The sequence below is a fragment of the Nyctereutes procyonoides genome, unplaced genomic scaffold (assembly GCF_905146905.1).
Source record: "Nyctereutes procyonoides isolate TBG_1078 unplaced genomic scaffold, NYPRO_anot_genome, whole genome shotgun sequence".
NCBI lineage: Eukaryota > Metazoa > Chordata > Mammalia > Carnivora > Canidae > Nyctereutes > Nyctereutes procyonoides.
The window spans coordinates 45720423-45746094 of NW_026575049.1; the positions used below are offsets into that span (position 1 = coordinate 45720423).

Genomic DNA, 25672 nt, shown 5'->3' on the forward strand with positions numbered 1-25672 from the left:
GGGGTTGGCAGACCACAGCCAGGGGGCCAAGTCACCACCTGTTTTTATAAATAAAATTTTATTGGGGCATAGCCATGTTCATTCATTTCCATATTGTCTATGGCTGCTTTCATGCTACAACAATGTTGAGTAGCTGCGAGAGACCATAAGGGACACAAACCTGAAAATATTTACTATCTAGCTCTTTACAGAAAAAGTTTGTTGACCCCTGCTTTGGAGTTCTGTATACTGTATTAGTTACCTATTTCGCAGTAGCAAATTACCCCAAAACTTCATCACTTAAAATGCCCACATTTACTATCTCAGAGTTGCTGTGGGTCAGGCATCAGGGTGCAGCTTAGCTGGGTTCTCTGGCTTACAAAACTGTAGTCAAGATATTTCCTGGGACTGAAGCCATCTTTAGTTCAACTGAAGGTGGATCTGCTTCCTAGCTCACTCAGGTGATTGATAGCAGGATTCAGTTCTTCATGGACTATTGGACTGAGAATCTCAGTTCCCCTGCTGGCTGTGCCACCAGCCTCATGGGTCCTCTCCATAGGGCACTTTAAAGCAATTGGCTTCACCAGAGCAAGGAAGCTTAGAGGGCAAGAGAGAGAAGAAGCTAGTAGGACAGAAGTTACAGTCGCTTACGACCTAATCTTGAAAGTGACATCACATCACTTTTTCAGTGTTCTGCTCATTAGAAATGTGGTCTGGCCTGTACTCCAGGAGAGAGAATTCCACAGAGCATAAACACCAGAAGGGTGGGGTTCAGTGGGATTCATCTTAGACATCACATATACACATATATACAGAGGTAGGCTATTTGGTAACTTCCAAAATCAAAATATAAAAACCAAGAATCGGTCTGTAGCTATATTCCAATGTAATCCCTTTACAGCCTGAACTTTTTGCATCTTCCTCTCTCTCCCAGGCAGCCCTGCTAGTACATTATTATTCCAGGTCTGTTTCAGTATCTCCCTCACTGTTGTATTGGGGGGGGGGCTGCCTTTTGTTTACATGGGGGACAGAGAACTTGGCCATCCTGAGAGGCCAGAAGAAACCAATGTAAAAAAAGAAAAAAAAGAAACCAATGTCCCAGAATCCAGGACTTTCTGTTAGAGAATTTCCTAATCCCAGTGATACGAAAACTAGTTATATAGAGTCCTCTTAGAATTACATGCATTTCAATTTGCAAAAGAGCAGAATGTCTTGAATATTATTTAACTTTTTCCAGAGAATATAGTTTTTGTTAACTCATTATTAATAGAACTCACTTATTTTAGGGTAATTTTTATAGTAATATTAATGGAACGCTTAAGGTTCTTTTTATTAGATCAAGTTATATAATGTGTTTTTCCCATATTGAAGGCATGAATAAAATAAACATATATTATCATTCCTTACCAGAAAGAATTTGGCAGTCAAACTGAATACCTCACTGCCTATGTCTAAAATAGTCCACTAACATCAATGTGATAGGTCCATTTTTATTTTCAGGGTCATTCATCTAGAACATAAATTTTAAAATTAAAAAATGTTTTTTTAATTATCACAGTGGTGCTAGAATCGACCTACTAAAACCTATTGAATGAAGGGGTATGGGTACCACCACATCATTAGTGATTCTTGGGCCCATGAGGACATAATGATTCCAGGCATTATATGAGTGGCCATTCTACTTGTTATCCTTCCCACTGCTGCTGTTTAGAAAGAAGGAAGGAAACAAAACAAGTGTTTTTATTGAAGTGTAACATACATGTGGAAAACTAGCCTCTTAAATGAACTTTAAAAGGTGGGCATTCATCCTCAGGTTGCAAAATAGTGGTGTGTCATAAAATCATAGGCTTTTAGCTGGGGAGAGCCTTTATAACCTCTCTTAAAGCTTACCCCAAGCCTCTGCAAGCCATCATCATGTTCACTTCAAATGTGAACCTTCTGTTTTCAGAAGCACCTTGGTCCCCCTGCCTCCCCAGAGTATCTCAGACCAAAAGTCTACTTTGTAGTGAGCTTATGTAATTTCTACTATTGGAGACTGCTCAGAGTGACTTCTCTCCAAATAAATATGATCTCCTAGGTCTTACCTAGATTGTAGGCCAGCCAGCCATTTCCATAGTCATTCCTCCTGTCACTACTCCCCATAGAAGATGGCACCCAGAAATGCCCTCTGTTCACACCTGACCTGAGCAGGGCCTCATATAAGCTGGGCAGTCATTAGACTCTATACTTGTGTGGTTTCTTCCCCAACAATACAGAATCTTAAGGGACTGGACAGAGGCCATTGCTGGATTAAGGGTTAAAACCTGAAGAAGCTCTGAAGCTAGTACAGTCACTTGTCAGTATCTGCATTAACTGAAGAAATGGTGGAATCTGCAGCCATGCTCATTTCTGGCTTTGGTAGCGTGAGAGACAGCTTTATCTAGGGTAGGGAGATGCACAGTAGCACATGGTACTGAGGCAAGGCTCAGCCACAAGGCAAGCCCAGATTAAATCATGGCTCTGCCCCTTACTGATTGTGTGACTCTGAAATTTACTTCTCTGAGCCCCCATTTGTTATCTTTAAATTTGAGAAGATAGCTACTACCTAACATTGTGGGATGTAGCTCCTGCTGTGATTGTTATTAGGGCAGGAAATGGCGCTCACCATCTATAGCCTGCTGAGTTGAAAGGAGCTTTGGAACACCTCAGCACTGATGTCTACCTGGAACATAGTCTTATGGGTGAGAAATGGGACAAGCAAGGGGCTAAAGACAGAATCCTGAGGGCAGGACCAGCAAGGAGGCCACCAGACAGTATGACAGAAAGCCGGGAAAAGATGTGATTGGCATATTCCAGCAATGCCAAAAGAAGCAAAGGTAGAACAGCACAGAGCCTGGCAGCTAGGATATTGCTTGACCTTAGCAGAGTAGTTTCTGTGAAGTGATAGGACTAGAAACCAGGTTACTGTGACATAGAGAGTTGAGTGTTAATAGCAACCACTTCTTAGTGTATGCATTGAGGGCAAGTAAGGGGGCATTTACTCTTTAGTCTGTAGTCTCCATGTTCTTTAACTTTTAGCCAAAAAAAAGATGGGAGGGTAAATATATTGTGTGGTAGTATTTTTCATGAAAAAACGGGAAGCATAGTGTTTGGAAGAATATCTATGAATGAAGGACAAAAAGCTAGTAGAGCTGAGAGCAATGGCGTTGGTCAACACTTACTAGCGGTCTAGGCCCAACTGTGCATGCCTTTTGCACCATCATGATGGGCACTTCTGTGACTGTCTCCAGGTAGGAATCCAGTCCAGAAAGAAAGATTGCAGCAGGTATATATGGGAGGCCATGCCCAGGCCTGAGTCTAAGCTCTCAGCTTATAACTACACTGCCCTGCTGCCTCCAAAAAGAAGAAAAGCAAGTGCCCAAAGAGGAGGGTGAGGTGGGACCCAGTTCAGTAGACTATAAAAGAAGGGACACTTGGGACACCTGAGTGGCTCAGCGGTTGAATGTCTGACTTCCACTAGGGCTGTGATCCCAGAGTCCGGGATTGAGTCCCACATTGGGCTCCTTGAGGGGAGCCTGCTTCTCCCCCTGCCTATGTCTTACTCTCTCTGTGTGTCTGAGGAATAAATAAATAAAATTTTTTAAAAAGCGGGGGGCGGGGGGAGCACTCATTCCACAGCTTTGTGGATGCAGATGAATGGGTAGAGATGAAGAGGCAGTACTGGGAGTCAGAAGAGCTTCTGTTTGAGCTGAAGTCACAGTTGCTGGGACTGAGGGTGGAGTAGGGTAGAAACAGAAAACAGTTTGGAGTATTCTGACTCCAGCAAGCTTACATTTCTGTGGACTGGGAGTCTATGGGACATGAAAGCCAAATGTGCAAAGCAGCCCCTCAGGTAACAGCCCCAGCTGAGGGGTAAGGTCACACTTTGGCCCTTTTTCTCTGTCCTCCACCGCAGCCCAGGGGTGAGGAGTGAAAGCTGGAGAGTTGTGTTACAGCTCTGTCGGGGTTCTGCAGGGCTGGGGTGGCAAAAAAAAAAAAAAAAAAAAAAAAAAGACGGGAGCTGAGAATGCCATGGGGGCTGTTGGCAGGAGAGAGATGCATCTGCCAGATTGTGTGGAATTTGCAGGATAGAGAAGGACGTCAGGCCAGAAGGAGCCCCACAAACAAGGAGAACATGGACAGTCAAGGGATAGGAGATCCAGCACGTCTAACTACAGGGATGGTAGAAGCAAGGGAATGACAGGAGACTGTGGTCTGAAAGTGAGGCCTTTCAGAGGAAAAGCAGTTCTGGGCAGTAACAGGTTCTTACATGCAGCCTTGGAAATGGGATGTGGACGTATAGTAGAAGTAAAGCCTGTTAGCAACAGTGAGGACCCAGAGCTACAGGTCTGTGGTCCCTTACATAACTCTCTGGAAGTTTCATGTGTTTGGGAATTAGAATTCTGGGAAGTTCATGCACCATATGATTCATAAGACTAACGTCAGTTCGCCTTAAGATGTACCACCAAGAGTTTAGGCCTCAAGTTTAATTTTTTTTTTTAATGATTTTATTTATTTGTTTGACAGAAAGCACAAGTAGGCAGAGTGGCAGCAAGAGGGAGAAGCAGGCTCCCCATTGAGCAGGGAGCCCGATACAGGGCTTAATCCCAGGACCCTCGGGCCATGGCCTGAGTCAAAGGTAGACATTTAACCATCTGAGCCACCCAGGCATCCCTTGAGTTTTGTTTCTAAATGAGTTAAGGAGAAAAACTCAGAGAGCTTTTTGGATTTCAGAGGTACTAATGATTAACCTGATCCAGGCAAGGCCCAGAGCCCAGACGATAAGAGATTGAGAATCAGGGGAAGTCCATGAGGCTGGTGCCAGGCTCCTCAGGGGAAGACTAGAAGACATGCAGGGTACAGTAGTGAGGCCAGACTGTGTGCAGGAACAATATATATGCAGTTGTCACAGATGTAGAGGGGTCTAGGTGCATAGATCTGATCTGCCTTCCAGGCTATTTGCAAGGAAACAAACTAGATTCAGAGCTAACATTATAAAATCTACCTAACCTCACCTCCCTCCAAAAGCAGGGCATCTGCCAAGTATTGGTGAAGCCTGAGGCTTGGTTGAGAAACTTTCCACTCCCTCTTCCACTACTATATATTGTCCCACAGGCAAAGGTAACCAGTCCTTAGAATAAATCTAACTTGATTTGCCCAATACGGGTGGAGAAGTGGATCTGAGGGAGCCCAGAGTAAAGCTAGTATCAGCACAAGGGGAGCAGTTGGCAGTATTTGCTACCCGAAGTTGTAGTGCGGGGACCAGCAATAATGACATCACCCGGGGCCTGTAGAAATGGAGAATCATGGTCCCCAGCCCAGACTGCTGAATCAGACTCTGCATTCAACAAGGTGCACAGGTGATTGGGATAACCTCTGTTAACCCACTAGTGAATATAACCAGGGAATGCCCTTGGGAGGTGGGCACCAGTGCGGTCCCGCTGGTGGTTTTTGGGCAGACAAGGAATTGCCCTTAAAAGGAGTGCAGAAAAATGCCTAGACGGGACATCCTCTCCCAACATTAAATTGTAGTTAAGTGTGCCTTTGATTATCTGTGATACTTGGTTTCTAGAATAAACAAATCCAAAATTAATCCAGTGCAGTAATTTTATAAAAACCCTACATAAATGAATTCGGTGTACTAGAAGTTGTGTTAGTGCAGCCTTTTTTTTTTTTTTTTTCCTATTCCTGGATACCTTATTGGTTCTGCTTACTATCACAAATGGTATGTACAACCTTATAAAGGTACAAGAAAAGCTGGAGCAAAAAGAGAATGGGTGTTCTTACAGATTCATTATTAATTCCTTGCCTGGGTTAGAAGTAAAATTATTCCATTTAATAAGGACTTCTTTTCTAATTTGTATTTAGCTAAACAAGTATCTTCATAATATAAGCACAGAACCTAGACAAAATAATATTACTGTAAAACTTTGAAAACAGTATTTGCTTTAGCTTAACTCCTGAAGAGTTTTTTTCATATGCATTATTTATATGTTTTAATTTAACATACTCCTATAAAGTTACTATTTAGGGAAGTAACTTTGCATGACCAGTACTAACCCAAGTAAATTGTATATGGGTCTGTATTATTTATTGGCCTCATTTAGACCATTTCAGCAGCCAAAACGTGAGGAGGAAGACAAATTCCTGCTAAAATTAGTGCTTCTCTAGACATTCTAGTCAGGTGTTATAGTTGATACTACATGGCCTGCCTGGGGTTCACTGCTGCCAGGGACTGCACATATTCAGAGAAACCACTTTGCTGGTAATTGAAACTTTCCTAAAGCAATTATTTTGGGTAGAAGTTAATGAAATGACTTCAAGTAGGAGAGCCAAAGTAGCTTGCCCAAACTAGTTAATTACAAATTCATGTATTCAGTACTTAGGGAAGACAAAAAGTAAATGAGTACGATATAGTCTTTAAATTTATAATTCATACTTTGCGCACTTAAAATAATTGGAGGTGGCTTAAATTATTAAAGCATGTGTAAAGCAGTGAATAAAAGACAAAAAAGAGTTTTTGATATTTTTATCTTTTGCTTTTAATTATGGTCCTCTCTCCTCAGAAACCTAGAAAACTTAGTTGTTACCATTAAGTGTTAAATTGAGCAGCATAGTTCCAGGCAGCAGGGCCAAAGTAAAACATTGTTATATAGTTCTCATGCAGGAAATGGAAGCCTGAGAATTCATCTGAAAAAAAACAGACTTTGCTCACATTGAATTCCAGTTTCAATCTGAGGACACTGATTTTTTTTTTTAAGATTTTATTTACTCATTCGTGATAGAGAGAGAGAGAGAGGCAGAGACACAGGCAGAGGGAGAAGCAGGCCCCACGGAGGGAGCCTGACGCAGGACTCCATCCTGGGACTCCAGGATCGCGTGCTGGACCAAAGGCAGGCGCCAAACTGCTGAGCCACCCAGGGATCTGAGGACACTGATTAACAGAATGGGCATTGTGTCTTTATTGGAGAGAGTATGGGAATGTTCTTCACATAGATGCTTTATGTTGGTGTTATAACATTAAATCAATCATAACCCCTCCTCTATATCATGCCTCTTAGATGTACAGTCAGCCTCACCCACATGCACAACAGTCGTGGTGACTACAGAATATAGTCAGCTCATATTTGGATTATTTGATGAGGCTCAGAACTTCACTGTTGAGTAAAGATGTCAGATCTGTAAGATGCACATGGTACTCTGTCACAAATATTTAGCAGCCTGCCTGTGTTCTTGTATACACACAGGTCAGCCCTAAAGTACCCTGCAGACAGGGACAAATGGCTTTTGCCAATGAAGAGTTTTGTATCCACTCAATTATTAGAAAAAATAATACTTGGTTAGGCTTTAAAGCAATGAAGAAACTGTTTCATTCTGACCATTTTTATGAGCAAGCATAGTAACCACCAACTGGACATAATTTAGTCAACAGTACAATATCAAAACCCCAGGATACAGGCATGCCTCATCTTACTGTGCCTAGCTTTATTGCCATTCACCAGATAACTGCAGTTTCTTACAGCTTGTGACAATCCTACACTAAGCAAGTATATTGGCGGCATTTTTCCAATAGCATTTGCTTACTTCATGTCTCTGTGTCACATTTTGGCAATCCTCTCAATATTTCAAACTTTTTCATTATTAAACTTATTTGGTGATCTGTGTTCAGTGATTATAAATCCCTGAAAGCTCAGATGATGCTTAACATTTTAGCAGTAAAGTACTTTTTAAGTATATACATTTGGGGTTTCTTTAGATACAATGCTATTGCACACTTAATAGATGACAATATATTGTAAAGATAACTTTCCTATGTACTAGGAAACCAGAAAATTAATTTGACTCCCTTTATTGTGGTGGTCTGGAACCAAACCTGCAATATTTCCAGTATGCCTGTACTGATGCTGATCTAGTCAAGATACAGAACATTTATATCTCCGTAATGATCCCTTATGTGTCCTCTTTCTCACCACACCCACTTCCCTCCCACTCCTATCCCTTCCTTAACCCCTGGCAACCATTAATATCCACTTCTATAATAGTATAATATGTCATTTTGAGAATGTTCTATACATGGAATCATGCGGTTTACTATGAAGACCAACTTTGGATTCAAATCTTGATAGGTTACTCATAAAAGAGTAAGGTGGGATAAGCTTCCAGACTTGGCATGTGGAAGCTCAGAGCAGGTCACAGTGTAGGCATATTTCAGTGTTTAGAAAGGCACAAAACCACCTTGTACAGCTTGGCAGACATTGGCTGTACACCTGCTATGTGCTGGGTACCACGTAAGGTGCTGAGGATGGAGAGATGAGTAAGGTTGATCGCTGGCCTTCAGGTGCTTAAACTATATGAGGAATAGGGCAGAGGGGGTAAATGCTGCCCACAGCAGGTCAGGTAGCATCCTCAATCAAGAGTCCACTTGGTGATGGTAGCAGTAGGCAGACAGAGGGTGATTGGCATCAGGGACCGTTCATCCAGACCGTGGTGTGAAGCCTGAGGACCCTGTCACTCACATTGGGTATATCCCTTGCCCAGTGCTGGAAACATTGTTTTTCTCAGCTGTATCTCCCTTCAGTTTGTAGAGTCTTTATTTAGATGAGTTAATTTTTATACATATTATGCACCAGTTAAGACATGGTTCCCTTAAGACAGGTGATACCTGTGTCCTCCACTGTGTATCGAGGTAATAATTTATCTTAGCGCAGTTTCCCTCTCACTACTGATTCCCACTTCCCAGTCCCCTCCTAGCAAAACATTTTAGACTCTCCTTTCCCCAAAGCCCAATCTTTCCACTGGGAACCAATCCCCGAGGAATAGAAGAGATCGTTGGGAACAAGCTTTCCTGAGAAATAAGCTTCTTACCCCACTGTATGAAGTGGCAAGAGGAAGGCAGAGGCCACCCCTGTGCGTGCAGTCTTTCAGGGCACATAGGCCTGTCATCAGGCTGATCCAATGCAAATTATTATTAGTCCTTTGATGAAAGCATGCTCTCTCCCTTCCCACCAACATTTGAAATTGGAAACCGAAGCAGCCAAAGAAACCATCCAGGACAATGAGGTAGCTGCTAGCCTGAGCCATTGGATTGACACTGCAGTGATTGTGTTGATTTATGACTACTGAATCTCAGCCTAGTTATACAGTAGAATCAGTTGAGAAGCTTCTTAAAAATTACCCACACCATGTCCCACACAGAACTGCTTAATTAGAATCTCAGGGTGGAGCCCAAACAAAGCAATATTTGTTAAAAGCTCCTTAGGCTAGTCTAAAGTGCAGGAGATTAAGAATGATTGTTACAGACTAAGATTCCAGAAGATGTTTTTAGGATATTTAACTCAGTTTTGAGCATAGATTTGAATTGCTTATGTCAATTTAATTAAAGTGATCCCCCAGGGATAATACAAAGGAGGAAGAGAAGTTCCAAGAGCAGATCTCTTTAGGGACACCAGCAAAGATGAAGCCAGCAAATGAGCCAGCAAAAAGTTGCCAAAAGAATCACAGTACCAGAAAAGGATAATAATGTGTGGTCTGGCAGGAGTGGGAAGAGAGATAATCCAGTGTCCAATTGAACTTGCAGAATGAAGAGTACTAGAGGTCATTGATAGGACAGTTAAAGCATTATTGTTAACCTTTTCAAAATCCCATTCATTAAAAAAAAAAAATCCCATTCATTAAGATGCTAGGGACAGAAGTCCAAGTGCAGGATATTAAGAAATTAATAAAAGATGGGGATTTGGAGATAAAAAGCATCTGTCAGAAGTAAGCTTTTTTACCCAAATTTTCAACTATTGGTTTGTTAAGTGTTTTTCTCCTTTGTGTATCCGTATCTTCAAAATTTGAGCCAGTTTAAACAATCACTTCTAGCACTTTCCTATTTAATTAAGCAGGTTGGGGGTTATTGTAGATACAGATTATTTATACAAATAATGCCCCTCACCCAGTGAACCATAAGCATGACAGAAATGTATAATTGCAGGTGAGAAATTCCTTGCATGGGGGATTGCTGGATTGCTGTCAGTCACTTGGGAAAGTTTGCAGTACTCTCAGTACTGTTGAACTCAGTCTGAGAAATCTGGGGTCTCATGGGGCCGGGGCCAGAGCCAGACAGGCTCCTTCCCGTTTGGCATGGCGGAAGTGGATCAGGAGCTGTTATAATTAAACCAACTGGCCATCTTCTGCTAAGACAAAGGCTTCTCAATTTTTGAGACATAATGTCCTAGTTATGATTTCAAATTTATTACCTCCTGGAATCAGTGTGAAAGTAAATGACAAAATGATATTCCTAAAAGTCAGCTTTACCTATTCTTTTTCTAGATCAGGCCCAGCAGAGGTTTTCTGCGAAGGTCCAGACAGTAAATATGTGAAGCTTGGTGCGCCACCAACTGTCTCTGTCATATATTGTTTCTTTTTTTCGATCACTTAAAAATGAAAAAAACCATTCTCACCTCACAAGCCATACAAAACGGGCCACAGGTCAGATCTTGTCTATGGGCCATAGTTTGCCAGCACCTCTTCTAGACTCAAAAGTTTGTGTTTCTGGCAACATTAACCGTGGCCATGAAACATTAGGATTTAAATAACTTATTTAAGCTATCATTATCAAAAGGATGTGATTTTTAAATGACATATATAGAACGGGTTAGGCTTTGACTTATGTAGCATCTGCAGGCTTTAACCTGCCTACCTGCCAAGTGATTCCACAGAATCTGGGGATTTCTCTTCCACTGTAATGCAGCTAGCTCAGTGAGGGCAAGGATTATGTTGTTGGTGCTACAGATGTATTCCCAGGACATGGAGCACTGCCTGGGAAATAGTGGGCACTCAAATATGTCGTGGGTTGGTTTCTCATTTGTCTTAGGAACATCCACATCTTTTTAAAATACTAGGCTCTCTATAGCTCTGTTTCAGTCTGTCCATATAGAATATTCTCTGGTGTGTTTATGTGATAGGCACTGCTCTGAAGGCTTTATGCAATTCCTCATTTCAACCCTATGAGGTGTTGTGTCTCCTAGCTTACAGATGGGAGGCCAAGATCACACATCTGGTTAGGGAGAGCCAGGATTTGGACTCAGCCATCATGGCTCTGCCACTGGACCTCTTAGCACCCCTCGGATGATGCACATGTGCTGCTCATCCTGTGTCCCTTTCAGGCTTCCATCTCCGAACAGATTTGAAAGGATCTCTGGTTTTCACTTCAGTGATTTTTCAAAGCTACTACATCATCCTCAGGGGTATAAAAAGTATTCTAAGACGTAGATTTGTCAAAACTACTAAGCTTGCCAAAAATCATTGAACTGTACACTCAAAGTGCATTTATCTTATTGTACATAAATTATGCCTCAATAAAACTGATTTTTACAAATATTCTAATCAAAAAGTCAAACATGATTTGGAAAGCTTTAATTAAAGAAATAAGGTAGAGAAAGAAACCTTCGTTAATGAGAAAGAATCCAGCCTGTTGGAGAAAAGTTATAAGGGCCATATTCACTGAGCTATTTAAAAATCAAGAAGTTACTTTACTTTGATTCTCATCCCCAGGGAAAGGAAAACCTCTTCAGCGCAAGGTGAAACCACCTAAGAAGCAAGAGGAAAAGGAGAAGAAGGGAAAGGGAAAGCCACAGGAAGATGATCTAAAAGACTCCTTGGCTGATGACGACAGCTCCTCCACCACCACAGAGACCTCCAACCCAGACACAGAGCCTCTCCTCAAGGAGGTATCAACAAATGAAAGAAGAGAGTGTCTCTTGCAGTGCCCAAGACCCTGTCTCATAGACTGGGCTTTTTTTTGTTGTTCAGTATTTTATTTCAGTTCAATTTGCCAACATATAGTATAACACCCAGTGCTCATCTCATCAAATGCTCTCCTTAGTATCCGTCGCCCAGTCACTGTCTCCCTCCCATCTTTCTCCCCTCCTGCAACCCTTTGTTTGTTTCCCAGAGTTAGGAGTCTCTCATGGTTTGTATTCTCCTCTCATTTTTCCCTGTTCAGTTTTCCTCCTTTCCCTATGGTCCCTTTCACTATTTCTTATATTCCACATATAAGTGAAACCTTATGTAGATCAGGCTTTTTAATACAGAATGAACCTTTTATCCTTAACATAGGCACATGTTCTGGGGACTGCTTCTCCATGTGCACAGGTATGCTCAGTCACTGTCTTGCAGGAAGCAGGAACCTCCAGAATGGAGATCTTGATTGCTCCCAGGCAAGAACATTGGCAAGCATGATGATCAAGTAAAATAGTTAGAGATTGCAAACACTGCTTGAAAGTTAGGGATTGTCTGGAATAGAAACTTCTCTGGCTCATGAAATTGGTTTCAAATTTTAAGTATCATAAGAGAATGAGAAGGAACTAGACCATTTTAATTATATTAGACTTTTCCTGTCTTTATCCCTGCTGGTATGGCAGGCTTCAGTAGCAGCTCACTCCTCCCACAGTTAGGGCAGTGACTATCCTGGAGAAGAGGGTGGCCCAGGGAAAGACCCAAGGCTCTAGTGGTCACCCGGAACTGGGGACCCAGCTTAGTGCACATCACCACTTATCAAGAAAGCTGCCTCCCGAACATAAAGACTCCTAACTCTGGGAAACGAACTAGGGGTGGTGGAAGGGGAGGAGGGCGGGGGGTGGGGGTGAATGGGTGACGGGCACTGAGGAGGGCACTTGACGGGATGAGCATTGGGTGTTATTCTGTATGTTGGCAAATTGAACACCAATAAAAAATAAATTTATTATTAAAAAAAAAAAAGCTGCCTCCCTTCTCAAAGTCCTCAGCAATCAGGGTGGCCACCAGTGTCAAATAATACTGCAAAATGCCTGATATTTAGTGGCATTAGGTAAATGGAAGGTAAAGTTACTTTTGGGAACAGGTCTGAGACTGTGAGTTATGAGTGCTATGTGGAAAAGTGAGGGCATAATTCTATTTTGACATTTTTATTTTTAGATAACTATATTCCAAATTTAATATGATCCTAATATAGCCTTTAATATTACAGGCCCGAATTTCTTTTTCAGTTTTAATCTAGTGACCTAAGGAATCATTTCTTAAAGATATCTAACAGTGTCATCTGCATATGTTAATTTTTTAATGAAATTTTTATGTGACTTATTTTTCTTGTCAACTCCATTTTCCTTTGCATCCTTCACATTTGGTTGGGTGCTCTGTCTGCCCTTGGTACGGTACATAGTCCTGGAGTTCTGTACTATATTTTTTCTAACAGATTCCTTCAGAGAAGCAGAATGCCATCTGCTCGTCTTGGAGTGGAATCCCAATGGGTTCAATGATATGAATAAGCATTTGGAAAGCATTTTCAGGACAGGATTTCTTCAGAGTGTTTCCTCACTTCCTTTTCTGCCCTTCCAGCTTTTCTCATAATGCTTCTCTCCAGCTGACCCCCATCTGCCACCATTCTCTGCACACACTGGCATAATTCTTTCTTCTATTCATTTCCTCCTGATCCTCCCATCTCCTTCCCCACCATTTGTTTCTTATAGACACAGTGCCAACTCCGTGTGGCCTCCATGCCCACCATCCTCCCTTCTGATTGGTTTTTATTCCTCCTCCTCTTGCATATAGTTTGTCTGTTTTTATTTCTTTGTGACTGATCTGTTTGTCAGTTGTGTTTTCTTCCTAACAGATAACAGACTTGATAGGTCACTTTCCCATAGATACCCTTTCCAACCTTCTACCTATTCATTCAAAAAGGAAGGCATATGTGGATTATTATACAGCCATTAAAAAAGGATGAACTCCTGTTGCTTATGACAGCATGGATGGAGTAGGTTATGCTAGATTTAAAAAGTCAAACTGAGAAAGACAACTACCTGCTTTCACATGTGTGTAATCTAAAACACAAAACAAATGAGTAAACAAACAAAAAGCAGAATCATACCCACAAATAGAACAAACTGGTGGTGACCAGAGGGAAAGAGATGGGGAGATGGGCAAAAATGGATGAGAGGGAGTGGAGTGAGAGATACAGGCTTCCAATTGTGGAATGAATGAGTCACAGGGATGAAAGGCACAGCATAGGGAATATAGGCAATGATATCACAGTAGCATTGATTGGTGAGCAGTAGGAGCAACACTCAGGGTGAGCATAGCATAATGTATAGAGATGTTGAATCACTATGTTGTACCTTGAAACTTAAGCAACATTTGTGTCAGCTATACTCAAAATCTTTTTTAATGCAAATTAAAATGAAAAAAATTAGATACTGAGCACTGGAGTGCCAGACGTTGTGCTTGGGAGACCGCTGAGGACAAAAAGGCATCTCCTTGTCCTCAAAGAGTTCATGGTATACAAAGTCCTTGTTGAGTCAAGTGTTCAAGAAATACTTCTTGAATAACTCAGAATAGTCTTAAAAGGTGCGTGGGCAAGAGGGTGTTTTAGCCATTTTTCTGGTTATTTACTCCTGACAGCTAAGTAGATTGACCTGACATGACTTATTAAAACCCAGGTTGCCTTAATGACTATAAATGAAGCTGGGTAGCTTCTCATTTACCTTGTGCCAGTAACTCCTCCCGTACCCACAGTTGTGCCCTCTTGTTGAACATGTCCTTGCCCTGTCTGTCCCCCTGCTTAGTCTCAGGACATCCTTGCACACAGTGCTGCTCCAGCTATGTGTGATGAAGAACCAGGGTGTTTATTTCCAATCTGTCATATAGGTGGTTCTACCATACATGAGAAGTACACACCCATGCCACATGCAGTTCCCCAGTGAGGTCAGTAATACCTGAGTGGATCTTTGCCCTTTTTGGGAGACAGGCTCACTGGTCTCATGCTTGGATGCCACGACAGCAAGGAATTACTATAAACATGCGTAAGTGCGGTTTTGGTACTTACCCAGTCAAGGCCCAGAAACCGCAGTGGGCAGACCAGTGACACAGCATGGCTTTAAGGTGCAGCTCAGGTGTGGCCTTCTCAGTGTAGGCTCCACACTCAGGCCAGGTAAGACTCAGGCTCTCCTCTACTCTGGTCATAGCCAGTGGACAGTTAGTTCCACACCGGGGTACAAGTTCATCTCCAACCATCATATGCATCTCCCGCCTGCTAGACTTCATAGTCCTCGTGGAAGGGGCCTGGACCCCCATTGCCTAGCACCAAGGGGGTAACTAGTAAGTTGAGTGAGTGAATGAATAACTAAGCCCCTCTCATTGAGGGTGAATGGTTAGCATTAAACCCACCATAACACATAATCACAGTGTCATTTGTGAATGCCTCATGAACAGGTGTGAACACTTAGTGTTGCCTGCACTGTTTTCTTGCTCTGAATTTTACCTGTACTTAGGAACATTCTCAGGACTGTATGATTTTATATTGTTTTCCAAGCTGACTTTTCTTGTAAAAGAGCAAGGTTTTACCCCCCAGTGCTTAAAAATGAAGGCTATCAATATGCTGCTGCCACTGCCACCACCCACCCCAAGCAGTTACAAGTATAAATAAAATAACATTTGTTATAATTCAGGCTCACCGAAACTTAATAATCAAAGGCTAAAAAATTGACAGAACCACAATAAAGATAGAAAGGAGTTTATTGTTTTTACACATAAAACATTTATCTGCTACATCTTTGGTTTTGTGTTTCTGCCTTCATGTAGGACTATGTCACTCATATTTATTAATCCTTCTCAGCAATTAAGTGTACCTCTTTTACAGGATACAGAAAAGCAAAAGGGAAAACAAGCCATGCCTGAAAAACATGAAAATGAAATGTCTCAAGTGAAGCAAAAAAGCAAAAAACTCTTAAATGTTAAGAAAGAAATCCCAACAGATGTGAAACCCAGGTAAGAAAAATTCATGTATGTGGAGAAATAAGGTATACATAAGACATTACGGTGAAATTGGGTCATGTTTTTGTGGGTGGGTTGGTTATTATGGGGTTTCTGCAACAAAAGCCACGACTGCACTGTATTACTCTCAGGTTTTTTCTAATGCCAGTGTTGATAGGGGACCACATACTTCTGATGTCAGACATGTAAAAGGCAGAGTTAATGACTTGTTATGAAAATTTAGGTTAGTAATTTGTTCCCAGGCAGAGAGCCATTTCAGTTCTGTACAAAGGTGACCTTGATAATTTAACCACAAGTAGGAGTATAACTTTTCTCAAAAAGACCTATGATCTTTTCACTAACCCAGAGCTGCAATTGGATTCTAGAATTTCTAGAAATAATTTATTCTTACCTTAAAAATGTTCAGGGCAGGGGCACCTGGGTGGTTCAGTCAGTCAAGCTGACTCTCGATTTTAGCTCAGATCATGATTTCAGGGTCCTGGGATTGAGTCCCAAATCAGACTCCTTGCCCAGCAGAAAGTCTGCTGGAGATTCTGTCTCTCCTTCTGCCCTTCCCCCTCTTTTCTATCTCTCTTTCATTTAAAAAAAAATGCTCAGGATAGATATCCCCTATCAGATAAGAATTAAGTAGGAAATAACTCCATTCTAGTCACCATGGAACAGGATTCTGGTGGACCCCACAGGGAAGGGGCTTGCTCCAGAACGTTTCTTCAAGTAAATGAAGCGGTTGAATTATTGGGTCATTAACTAAGGCTACATCATACTTTCATTAAACCTTAGATCTCCCAAATAAGCTAATTTTAGTTTTAACAATGTTCATGCCCTTCATAGTTGATCAGCATAGAAGCTGACATTCACCTTGTATAGTAAGTGAGCATTGACCTAGGAATTTGAAGAAATTGGGTATAAATTACTAAAGGAGAGCATTGTTATCATTAGACTTGGCCTTACATTTTTGGAAGGCCTATTAAATACTCTAATTCTGGGAATAATAGGTGAGCTTTCCAGAAATACCAAGAAACTAGACTCTTTCCCTAGATAGCTTAACTCAGGCATGGGCAGTCTCTTCCATAGAACCAGAAGCTAATAAGAAATTAGGTGTTAACTCTAGTGAAATGAAATCTCGTCCCTGAATTTATGAAATAATACAGCATATGGCAGTCATTAATTACTAACAGAATATTTATACCTAAAATTCACTCTTATGTGCAGATTGTTATTTGAGTGATCCAGTCCCACAGTTTGTTGAGAATAGTCTGACCCAGCTGGAAGCAATGTCAAATGGAGTAATGGTTGACACACTTGGATCTCTCTTGAGAACAATCAACCTGTGGCACTAATTAGTGCTAACAACATTCTGGTACCCCAGGACAGGAATAATACTCTAATGATAGGGATTATTCTTCTAGGCCTTTTTTAGACTTAGGTGATTGATCAGATATTCCTAAGATTATGAGGCTAAAAAATACAAATTATGAAACACCCTAGTTTTCATGGAGATCTTGTAAGAATAGACAATCATGCTGTAATTCTTACCACAAATTTAAAAACTAAGCTTCTAAAAATGATCAGAACAAAACCATTCCATAGCTGATTTTTCCCAAATCTTCTTGATTAGCCTTGATGCCTGAGCTGTCAGACATAATTTTTTTAAACAGTTTGTACGTGTTAATTCTTACCTTCGTCCCTCTTCCATTCTGACTTCTGTTATATTACAAATTTTTATGAAATTGACCATTAGCAGAATTACCATAGCAAAACCATTCCACAGGTGACTTTTGCCCATTCTGCACTATGTATATTAGCCTTGATGCCTGAGCTCAGAGATATAGTATTTTTCATACAAATACAACATGTTAATTTTACCCTCACCCCTTTTCCTCTGACTTCTACTGTATTCTGATTTTTTTAATAAAACAAGTTGACTATTAGCAGATTTGATTTTGAAAATTTTATAAGAGATTTCACTTGCGAGCCACTAACTTTGTAAAGATTTCAAGTTCTCTGGTAAAGAAAAGGCTACAGTAGCCATTTCTCTACTGGCTCTCTGTCAAGGGATGGTTACAAGGATAACTCATGACTTCCTGCTACATTGTTAAGAGAAAAATCATTACCAGCAAGACAGTTTAAGTAATCTGAATTAATCTTTTTAAATTGTCTTTTGTAACTGGAGAAATCCATATGCAACCTTACCCTTCTAATCTCCTTAATCTAATGTCTTCAAACTCACCAATCTTGTTTTACATTTTTCCAAACTCAAGGAAGTATTAAGTAATAAAAATATTAAGAGTCAGAATTCATTAGTTCATCACTTAAATATGGAGTTAAACAAAGCCTGGGTTTGGTTTTTTTTTAATAACCAGAAATGTGGCCTCTCCAAATAGAGCCATTCCCTGTGTACACTGAGTTATGACAGTAAGGGTCTTGCTCTGTCACTCAGGTGAAATCACTGCCAGTCCTAATATCAGTGATGCCCAAAACTCCTGTCACCTCAGAAGTACTGTCAGTATCTTACTCTGTGATTCTGCAATCTGAAAGGTATAGATGCACTCTTAAAAAGAGATACCATTAATAAGGCATATATGTATTATCACCTTCTTTTTAAAGCTTTATCTGATTGGGAATAAATGTTTCTTCCACATATCAGTTAGCCAAAATGTTGATATTCTAATATTAATAAAATCTGTGGACTTAGTTCACATTTGCTTTATCAAAAATTAGTCTTTAAATACTGTCTTTAAATTACTGGAGTATTATGTTATCTCTAAGCCAGAAGGCCGTATCCTGAAAGGTTGAGGAATTTGAATTAGTGTTCTTATAAATAGGAGGGTGATAAACCCAGAGCAGTGGTCATCTTCTCTGCCACTGTAGCCACATCCTACCATACTCCTACAAGTTTACCTCAAAAAATCATTTCCTGGGAGTGGGGAGCAAAGCCTTGCAATAGCAGAGACCTAGCCAATCCATCTTGGCCAGCTTCGACTCCATAGAAGGGAATCGGCCTGTAGACCTCCAGAAGACTGTATTTTAGGTCCAAGATGCCAGGGAATGAGAGTTCCATCTCAGGCACAGAAAGGACTCTGTGGAACTGGGCCTGGTTTAGGATAGCAACTATCCTTTTGTTTTCTTTATTTGTCAACATTTTACATGCTATATGGCTTAAAGGTAATAATCTAAAATGAAGGGGGAGAAAAGTTTTCATAGAATAATTGGACTATCTACTATTCTGCTCTAACAGCGCATTCCACTCAGAGCCATGGGCGCCACATTTCACACACTGGCCTCCTGACCTGAGAGCACTGGGAAAGCTCTAGCCTTGGCTTTAGCTCTCTGCCTCCCCCTCCTTCCCCAGACGGGGGCATAGACTGCACATTACGTGAGCAAAAATAAAGCCTAGCATCTGAAACTACCTTACACTTTTTCCCTTTTAGAAAGAATCATTTCAATTAAGTAGGCTCTTAACCTATTTTATTCAAAAGCCTTTAAAGAAGGTTTATTGATAAAGATCATCTAGCTTAATTTAGGCAAGTATGAATCAGCAAAAATAGGTATCTGGCACCTTTTTTTCTTAAAAGCCAACTAATTTTACAGTGGCATAGAGTTATGTTTGTATAAATAGCCCCCACCCCCACCCCCGTACTTATAAATGACTTGATTTAAAAATAACTCCCACACACCCACCTCTGCCACCACCACCAGAGGTGTCTGTTTCTGTTTCATGGGAGCCTTTGTTTTTTGGGTTTCTTTTTTAAGATGGAGTTTTTAAATAACACTGTCAGAAGTGGAAGGACATGGAAGATTTATAAAACTGTAGCATGAATATTCTTGCCCGTAAACAGTAAATTTTTTCACACTGGTTTGTTAACTTGCCAAAAATTCTACTTACTTGGGTTAACTGAGCCCTTTGGATTTTTGGTTAGCTCTTTTACTAATTCCAAATATAATACCTATTTATTTATTATAGAAAATTTGTAAAATACATAGAAACAAAAGAAAAAGAAAATGACCTTTAACCTACTACCATATAAATATTTGTAAATAGCCTATGTTAAAATGTATTTCTTTATATTATTAATAATATTTATATACTATCCTATAGTCTGGAAGGTTTGAAACATTCTGACCTTTGAGATCTAGTGTAGTATGGTGGGCTGTCCCTGTCCCAGAACCTAGCAAACACTGGCTGCCTTCTAGGAGTGAGAAGTGGAGTAGCAAGGTTGGAAGGTAATGCCGTGCATGAAGAAAGAACCTGAAGGATAGGCTGGGGGAAGCCAGAGGGGTGTGTTGGAGTCACACACCTGGGGCTTGGGGACAGAATAGGAAGTACCCTAAGGTAGAAAATGCCAGAGACACACCCACTTTAGAATATCTACATCAGCCAGTAAACTTTGTCAGATTTTTAATGAAAAGCAAGCTATCACCTCAGCCTTGAACTGACAGCTTTCTGGCCATCACCAGGAGAATGGTAGAGATCACTGATGATTTTTGAAAGAATTTTCATAAGAGGCCCCCGGGTTCTCTTCAGCTATGTCTCAGCCTTCTCGGGAAAATGCCCTTCTATGGACCACATTAGCTTAGCTTCCATCAGGGGCCTTCCAAAGCCTATGACTTGATATTGGTGGGCATTACAGAAGCAATTTTGTAAAGAATATCTTTATTCTTCCAGATAGTTACATTGCTCACACTGCTACCTCCTATAAGGTCATCTACCCATTTCTCCTAGAGATTGCTTCTCTTCCAGTGAATTTTTTTTAAAAGATTTTATTTATTTATTCATGAAAGACAGATTGAGACGGGAGAGGCAGGCTCCCTATAGGGAGCCTGATGTGGGACTTGATCCCAGGACCCAGGGATCACTCCCTGAGCTGAAGGCAGATGCTCAACCACTGAGCCACCCAGGCGTTCCTCTCCCAGGGAATGTTAATATTTTCTTCAACAGGCTATGGAAACTTAAAATAACCCAGCATGCCTCCCATTTGCCTTGGACAGAAAGGTCAAAGCCAATTCTCTTCATACATGTTTGTTATGTTAAGCTAACCTCTAAATCTTTTAGAGTCATATGCACTCTAAATAAATAAAAAAGAATACTTAAATTTTTGCTCAGGGTTAACCTTGAGTTCAAGAATAAAGAAGAAAATCCATCTCTCCCTACTCACCCTAGAGCTTAGGCAAATCGCTTACTTAATCCTGCTGCTCTGCAGTAGGCTAGTTAATTTTCATAGGTGACCCAGGATCTTAGCTCTTAGCCCTGCTTCATTTCATGGTTTCTATGAGAAACATGTGCAGACCCTTTGACATTTTAAGTCTGAGACCTTTCAGAATCTCCACATTCAGGAATCCTGCTAGTAGTCCAAATGCTGGGAGAGACTCCTTAAGCAAAATGACTGTATTTAGCATCCCCCAAAACCGCAAGTCTGTGCTAAAGGTTTTACACATTATGTGAGGTGTGGGTACTCTAACTCATTCCATATTATCAAATAATGGACTTCCATTCATTGTAGCAAAGGATAAATCTGCAAGTGCTTTGTGTCTCCTGAACAGTCTTAGAAACGTTTGGAAAGCAGCATTGTTAAATTAGGACCATGACTACATAGTGCCTGAGGAGGCCAGATTAGAGAAACATATACAGTGAAAATTGTAGCATCATCAATGACTTCTACTCTCTACTCCAAAACGAAGGTATACATCTGAATTTTCCACCCGTGATTGTCTTCCAGTTCTTTAGAGCTCCCTTATACCCCCCCATTGGAAAGTAAACAGCGCAGAAATCTCCCAACCAAGATTCCTCTTCCAACTGCATTGACAAGTGGATCCAAATCACGAAATTCCCAGAAAACAAAAGGTATTTTCATTTGACTGTACAGATATTTCCATGATTTGTTGTATTAGTAACTAGTAGTTGTAAGTTACCAGTAATCAGTTAGTAGCTATAAGAAACCGCAGTGGTGTTCTCATCCTCATTAGGAGGTTCACTGAGACAAGACCTGAAAGGAATTATCCTCCATTAATGATTTTTTTTTCTCCTGATTTTTGTGCAGGTACAAATAAGTTAGTGGATAACAGGCCACCTGTCCTAGCAAAATTCCTCCCCAATAGTCAAGAACTAGGCAACACCAGTAGCTCAGAGGGTGAAAAAGACTCTCCACCACCAGAATGGGATTCCGTGCCAGTTCACAAACCCGGCAGCTGTAAGTATGGGGATTTAGAAACCACGTTGCCCTACTCTGGGCAGAAAAACCCCACAGGGTGTGTTGCTTTGAAAGGAGGCCTGGCATCTGCAGTCTGCTGGAAGCTACTTCTACCAGCCAGCCAAAGCCCATTGTTCTGCCCTTTGTGAAACTGTCGTCGTTTTTTTTGGCCTTTTCGGGAGTGTTTACGCCAGAGAAACCAGTAGACAGTTCACACAAGGGCTCTTTATCCAGAGGTGGTAAACCACACCGCTTCCCAGTATACAAAATGGAAAGATCTGTCTGGAGCAGTGAATCATCCAAAGAAATACTTCTTTATGAAACTGTAGCCATTATTAGTTCCTCATACATTTACAGTGTGATAATTTTGTAAAAATTCAATCTTCCTTCAACTTGACACATCTTTTACATAAACAGCCTATGTGAGGGTTTCATTATTTTACTTACTAGGTTCTTGATCTTGTTTGTCAAACTTGGCCTACCGTAAATCATGACAGTAGCACAGGCTACTAAAATAAGATAGAGGTCCTCACCCTAGATACTTAGGACCCAAAATAGAAGATAACAGAGACAACCCAAGGGAGGGGCCTAATTATAGGGATTTAGCGTCAAGAGTGGACCAGCTTGAGGACTGATTCATGTGTTTAGAGTGAATTCACACTTAGTTTATGCCAGAGGGAAAATCGACGTTGAACAACAAGATTGTTTGGGGTCAAGGGGGATTTAAATGAAAGAGTGGGTGATGGAAGCCCTCAGTGAGTTGAATGAGGAAAAGATCTTGAAAACCCAAGTGCGGTATACATTAAGCATGGTGCCTTTTACATATTCACTTACATAAATACACAGTGGACAGAGGCGCTGTGTTAAAATCTGTAGCCCCCTAATTGCTATGAGACCTCCTGGCACTTTTAATACTATTTTTTGCCTGGGGTTGAGGTATAAACCTAAATCCCTGATCATTCAAGAGGTCTTGAACAAATCACCCAGTAGTCCCTGTGTCCAGGCTGAATGCTTTTTGTTAGATTCCCCTCTGAGGTTTCAACTGGACACTGGTCCTTGGCTTATACTTTGATTTGGGCAGTTTCACATTAAACAGACATCACCTCCATGGTGGGAGGTTTCCAGCACTGGGAATACAGTGTTCCCAGGGAGTGAGTTTCATAGAGTTGTTTGCAACCCAGTGATGTGAACATAAGCTCTGCTGGTGTGAGTAATACAATACATGGTGCAGGAAAGAGGGGACATGGCCTGGACACAGCCTTCAAGACGAGAGCTGGCTGTGACGGTGTTACCACCAAGTGGTTCCTGAGGAGCATCACTCCTTTGGGATAGAGGAGAAAAAGATGACCAGATCCAACCCCATGTGAGTTTGGCTCCACACCTCAGGAGGGGAGAAATGTGAGAAATGCTAGACAAATGGTCTGGAGAAGAAAATGTTTAGAAAACACAGTGCTGTGGGCCTCTGTTTCCTCCCCAGGCCCATCCAGGAAGGCCACCAGCTGATGCCTACCAAGAGAGCTCGGTGCCTCAGGGCAGAGCTCCCTATCATACAGCTGAATGGCTTTGCCACTGGAAAAAGTGTATACTCACTCCAAGGCCCACCTCTGCATAATTATTTTGTGTTCAGCCAAGGAATACCTTACCTTGATCCCACAACCTATAACCTCTCTGCTCTCTCCACCAACCTTACTCAAAAGTTCTAGCAGGGCTTCATTATATACACATTATTGCTACATGAACCATTAAGAACCAAGACTGATTCTAATTCACTTCCCCTACCCTGCTTTCTCATCTTTGCTCCCTTTTCCACCCTTTGCTGATAATTGATCTGGCTGAGACCTAGCCTCCAAACTCTGTTCACTTTCTAGGCTTCCCAGCAGGTTAAAGCATCTTCCATTCAGGGCTGTGCAAGCCCACACCTCACTGGGAATCCATGTATAGAGATCTCTCTACCCTCAGGCAGCACCCCTTATAGCATGGTATCCTGTATCCATTGGAGATACTGAGAAAATTCTCCTGGAACAATGTCATGACTTTAAAAGACAACAAATCCGAGGGGTTACTGAAAGGCAAATAGAAAGCCACAGAGGAAGTATACTGAGTCAACAAGTTCTCTAATTGCACATGCCCTGTGCTATTCTTGATCACCTCCTACCTTTCCCCCCATCTCTCTTCCTTCTTCAAACATTAGTCCATAAGGTCTTTTTCTGACTTTTCTTAACTTCTCCTGTTTTGTTCCAACATTTATTAAGTGCTCTGCAGCTACTGGCCCAGTGAAACACATCCCACTAAAGGGCAGTTGTGAGGGGATGCCATGCACTCTCCCCCAGGATGAGCACTGGGGCCTACAAGCACACATGAGACAGCATGTGGCCTGTTCCACTGTGGACAGTTCCTAACTCACTTCTTGAGGACTGGGGGAAGATCAGAAATGGTGACATACAAGAGGGGCTAAGGAAGGATCAGGACGGTTGTACAAATAACGACCCTACCATGTAGAGGTGATACCAGACCGACACACTGTGCTGTGGTGGCTTCCAAGGCAGGCAAAAAGGTGGATAGCTTTGAGCAGGACCCATACAGGAGATGGCATTTGAGATGGGCCCTGAGCACAGGCAGCAAGTCCACAGACAACAGAGCATGTAAGGAAGGGATTATCCACATAATGAGGTGTGAGAATTGTGGAGTGAAGACAAGGACAGTGAGTAAGGTGCCAGTACCACTGAGGAAAGTCAGAATCCTGGGGTAGGTACAAGATGGCACTGAGGATGGCGAATGAACAGATAGCCTGGGCTTCAACAGGAAGGGTGTTAAGTATGGCTGTGCCATAACTGATGCCTTGACATAGCCGGGGAACATGCAGCTTTATCCAGGGTCTGAGCCCCTGGGGGTTTGGGGAGAATCACTGGTGTGGGAGAGAATCACAACGGAAGTGGAAACACCGTGCCGAGCAGGCTTCAATTCTGGAAGTGAAACAGACCCTTCACAGAAAATGAGAGTAGAGCAGACCATCTTCACTGTAGACGGGGCTGGCATGGGGCACGAAGGGCCATCAGGAGGGGATGAGATGGAAATGTGCCAGGGCGGAAGAGCGAGCTGTGTTGGGCCGGGCTGGGAAATGAGGAAGACAAGGGGGGGGCAGGTGGGCCAGGATAACTGAGTAGATGTGCCACCTCACACACCAGGAGCCCATGGAGACTGCATTTGCAGAAGCCAGAGCCCCTCCTTTGCACAAACTCTTGTATCGCAGTAGCCGGAGCAGGATGCCACCATGCTGCATATGGTAGACATTCAAGAGGATGCCGTTTTCTTAAAGAGATCATATGTGTTTCCTTTTAGTGCAAAATAAATATTTCACGACAGAAGTTTTTTCTGTTTTAAAACTTTCAAACACCTGTGTACACATTACCCTGCAGGGCAGCAGGACTCTCCTAGGAGCTTGGATCCTTCGAAAATAGCCTGGGGGTGGCAGCGCACCAGGGTTGCCCGTGCCGTGCAGGGTCGGGTCGCATTGTAGGACTCGGGGGCGTTTAGCCTGCACCTGCTACAGGTGTGAGCCTGGGTGGAAGGACAGAGACTCTTTCCAGTTCCAAGCAGTGACATTACCTGGCTATCCCTGAAGGACCTGGAAAAGCCGCCTTTGCAGCCTGAGGTGGGAGGAGCAGTCCAGGAGGGTCCTGCAGAGCACTGAGCAGAGA

The 25672-nt window shown here is 41.9% G+C and overlaps 1 protein-coding gene across 1 annotated transcript in view; it reads left to right on the top strand.

Annotated features, from left to right (window-relative positions):
• TMEM131 (transmembrane protein 131) overlaps window positions 1–25672 on the top strand; it is a 225902-nt gene that overhangs the window by 194357 nt on the left and 5873 nt on the right. The window contains exons 32-35 of the mRNA XM_055328071.1: window positions 11536–11711; window positions 15653–15780; window positions 21504–21628; window positions 21825–21974. Coding sequence (XP_055184046.1) covers window positions 11536–11711; window positions 15653–15780; window positions 21504–21628; window positions 21825–21974 — 579 coding nt within the window. The remainder of the gene's footprint in view (window positions 1–11535; window positions 11712–15652; window positions 15781–21503; window positions 21629–21824; window positions 21975–25672) is intronic.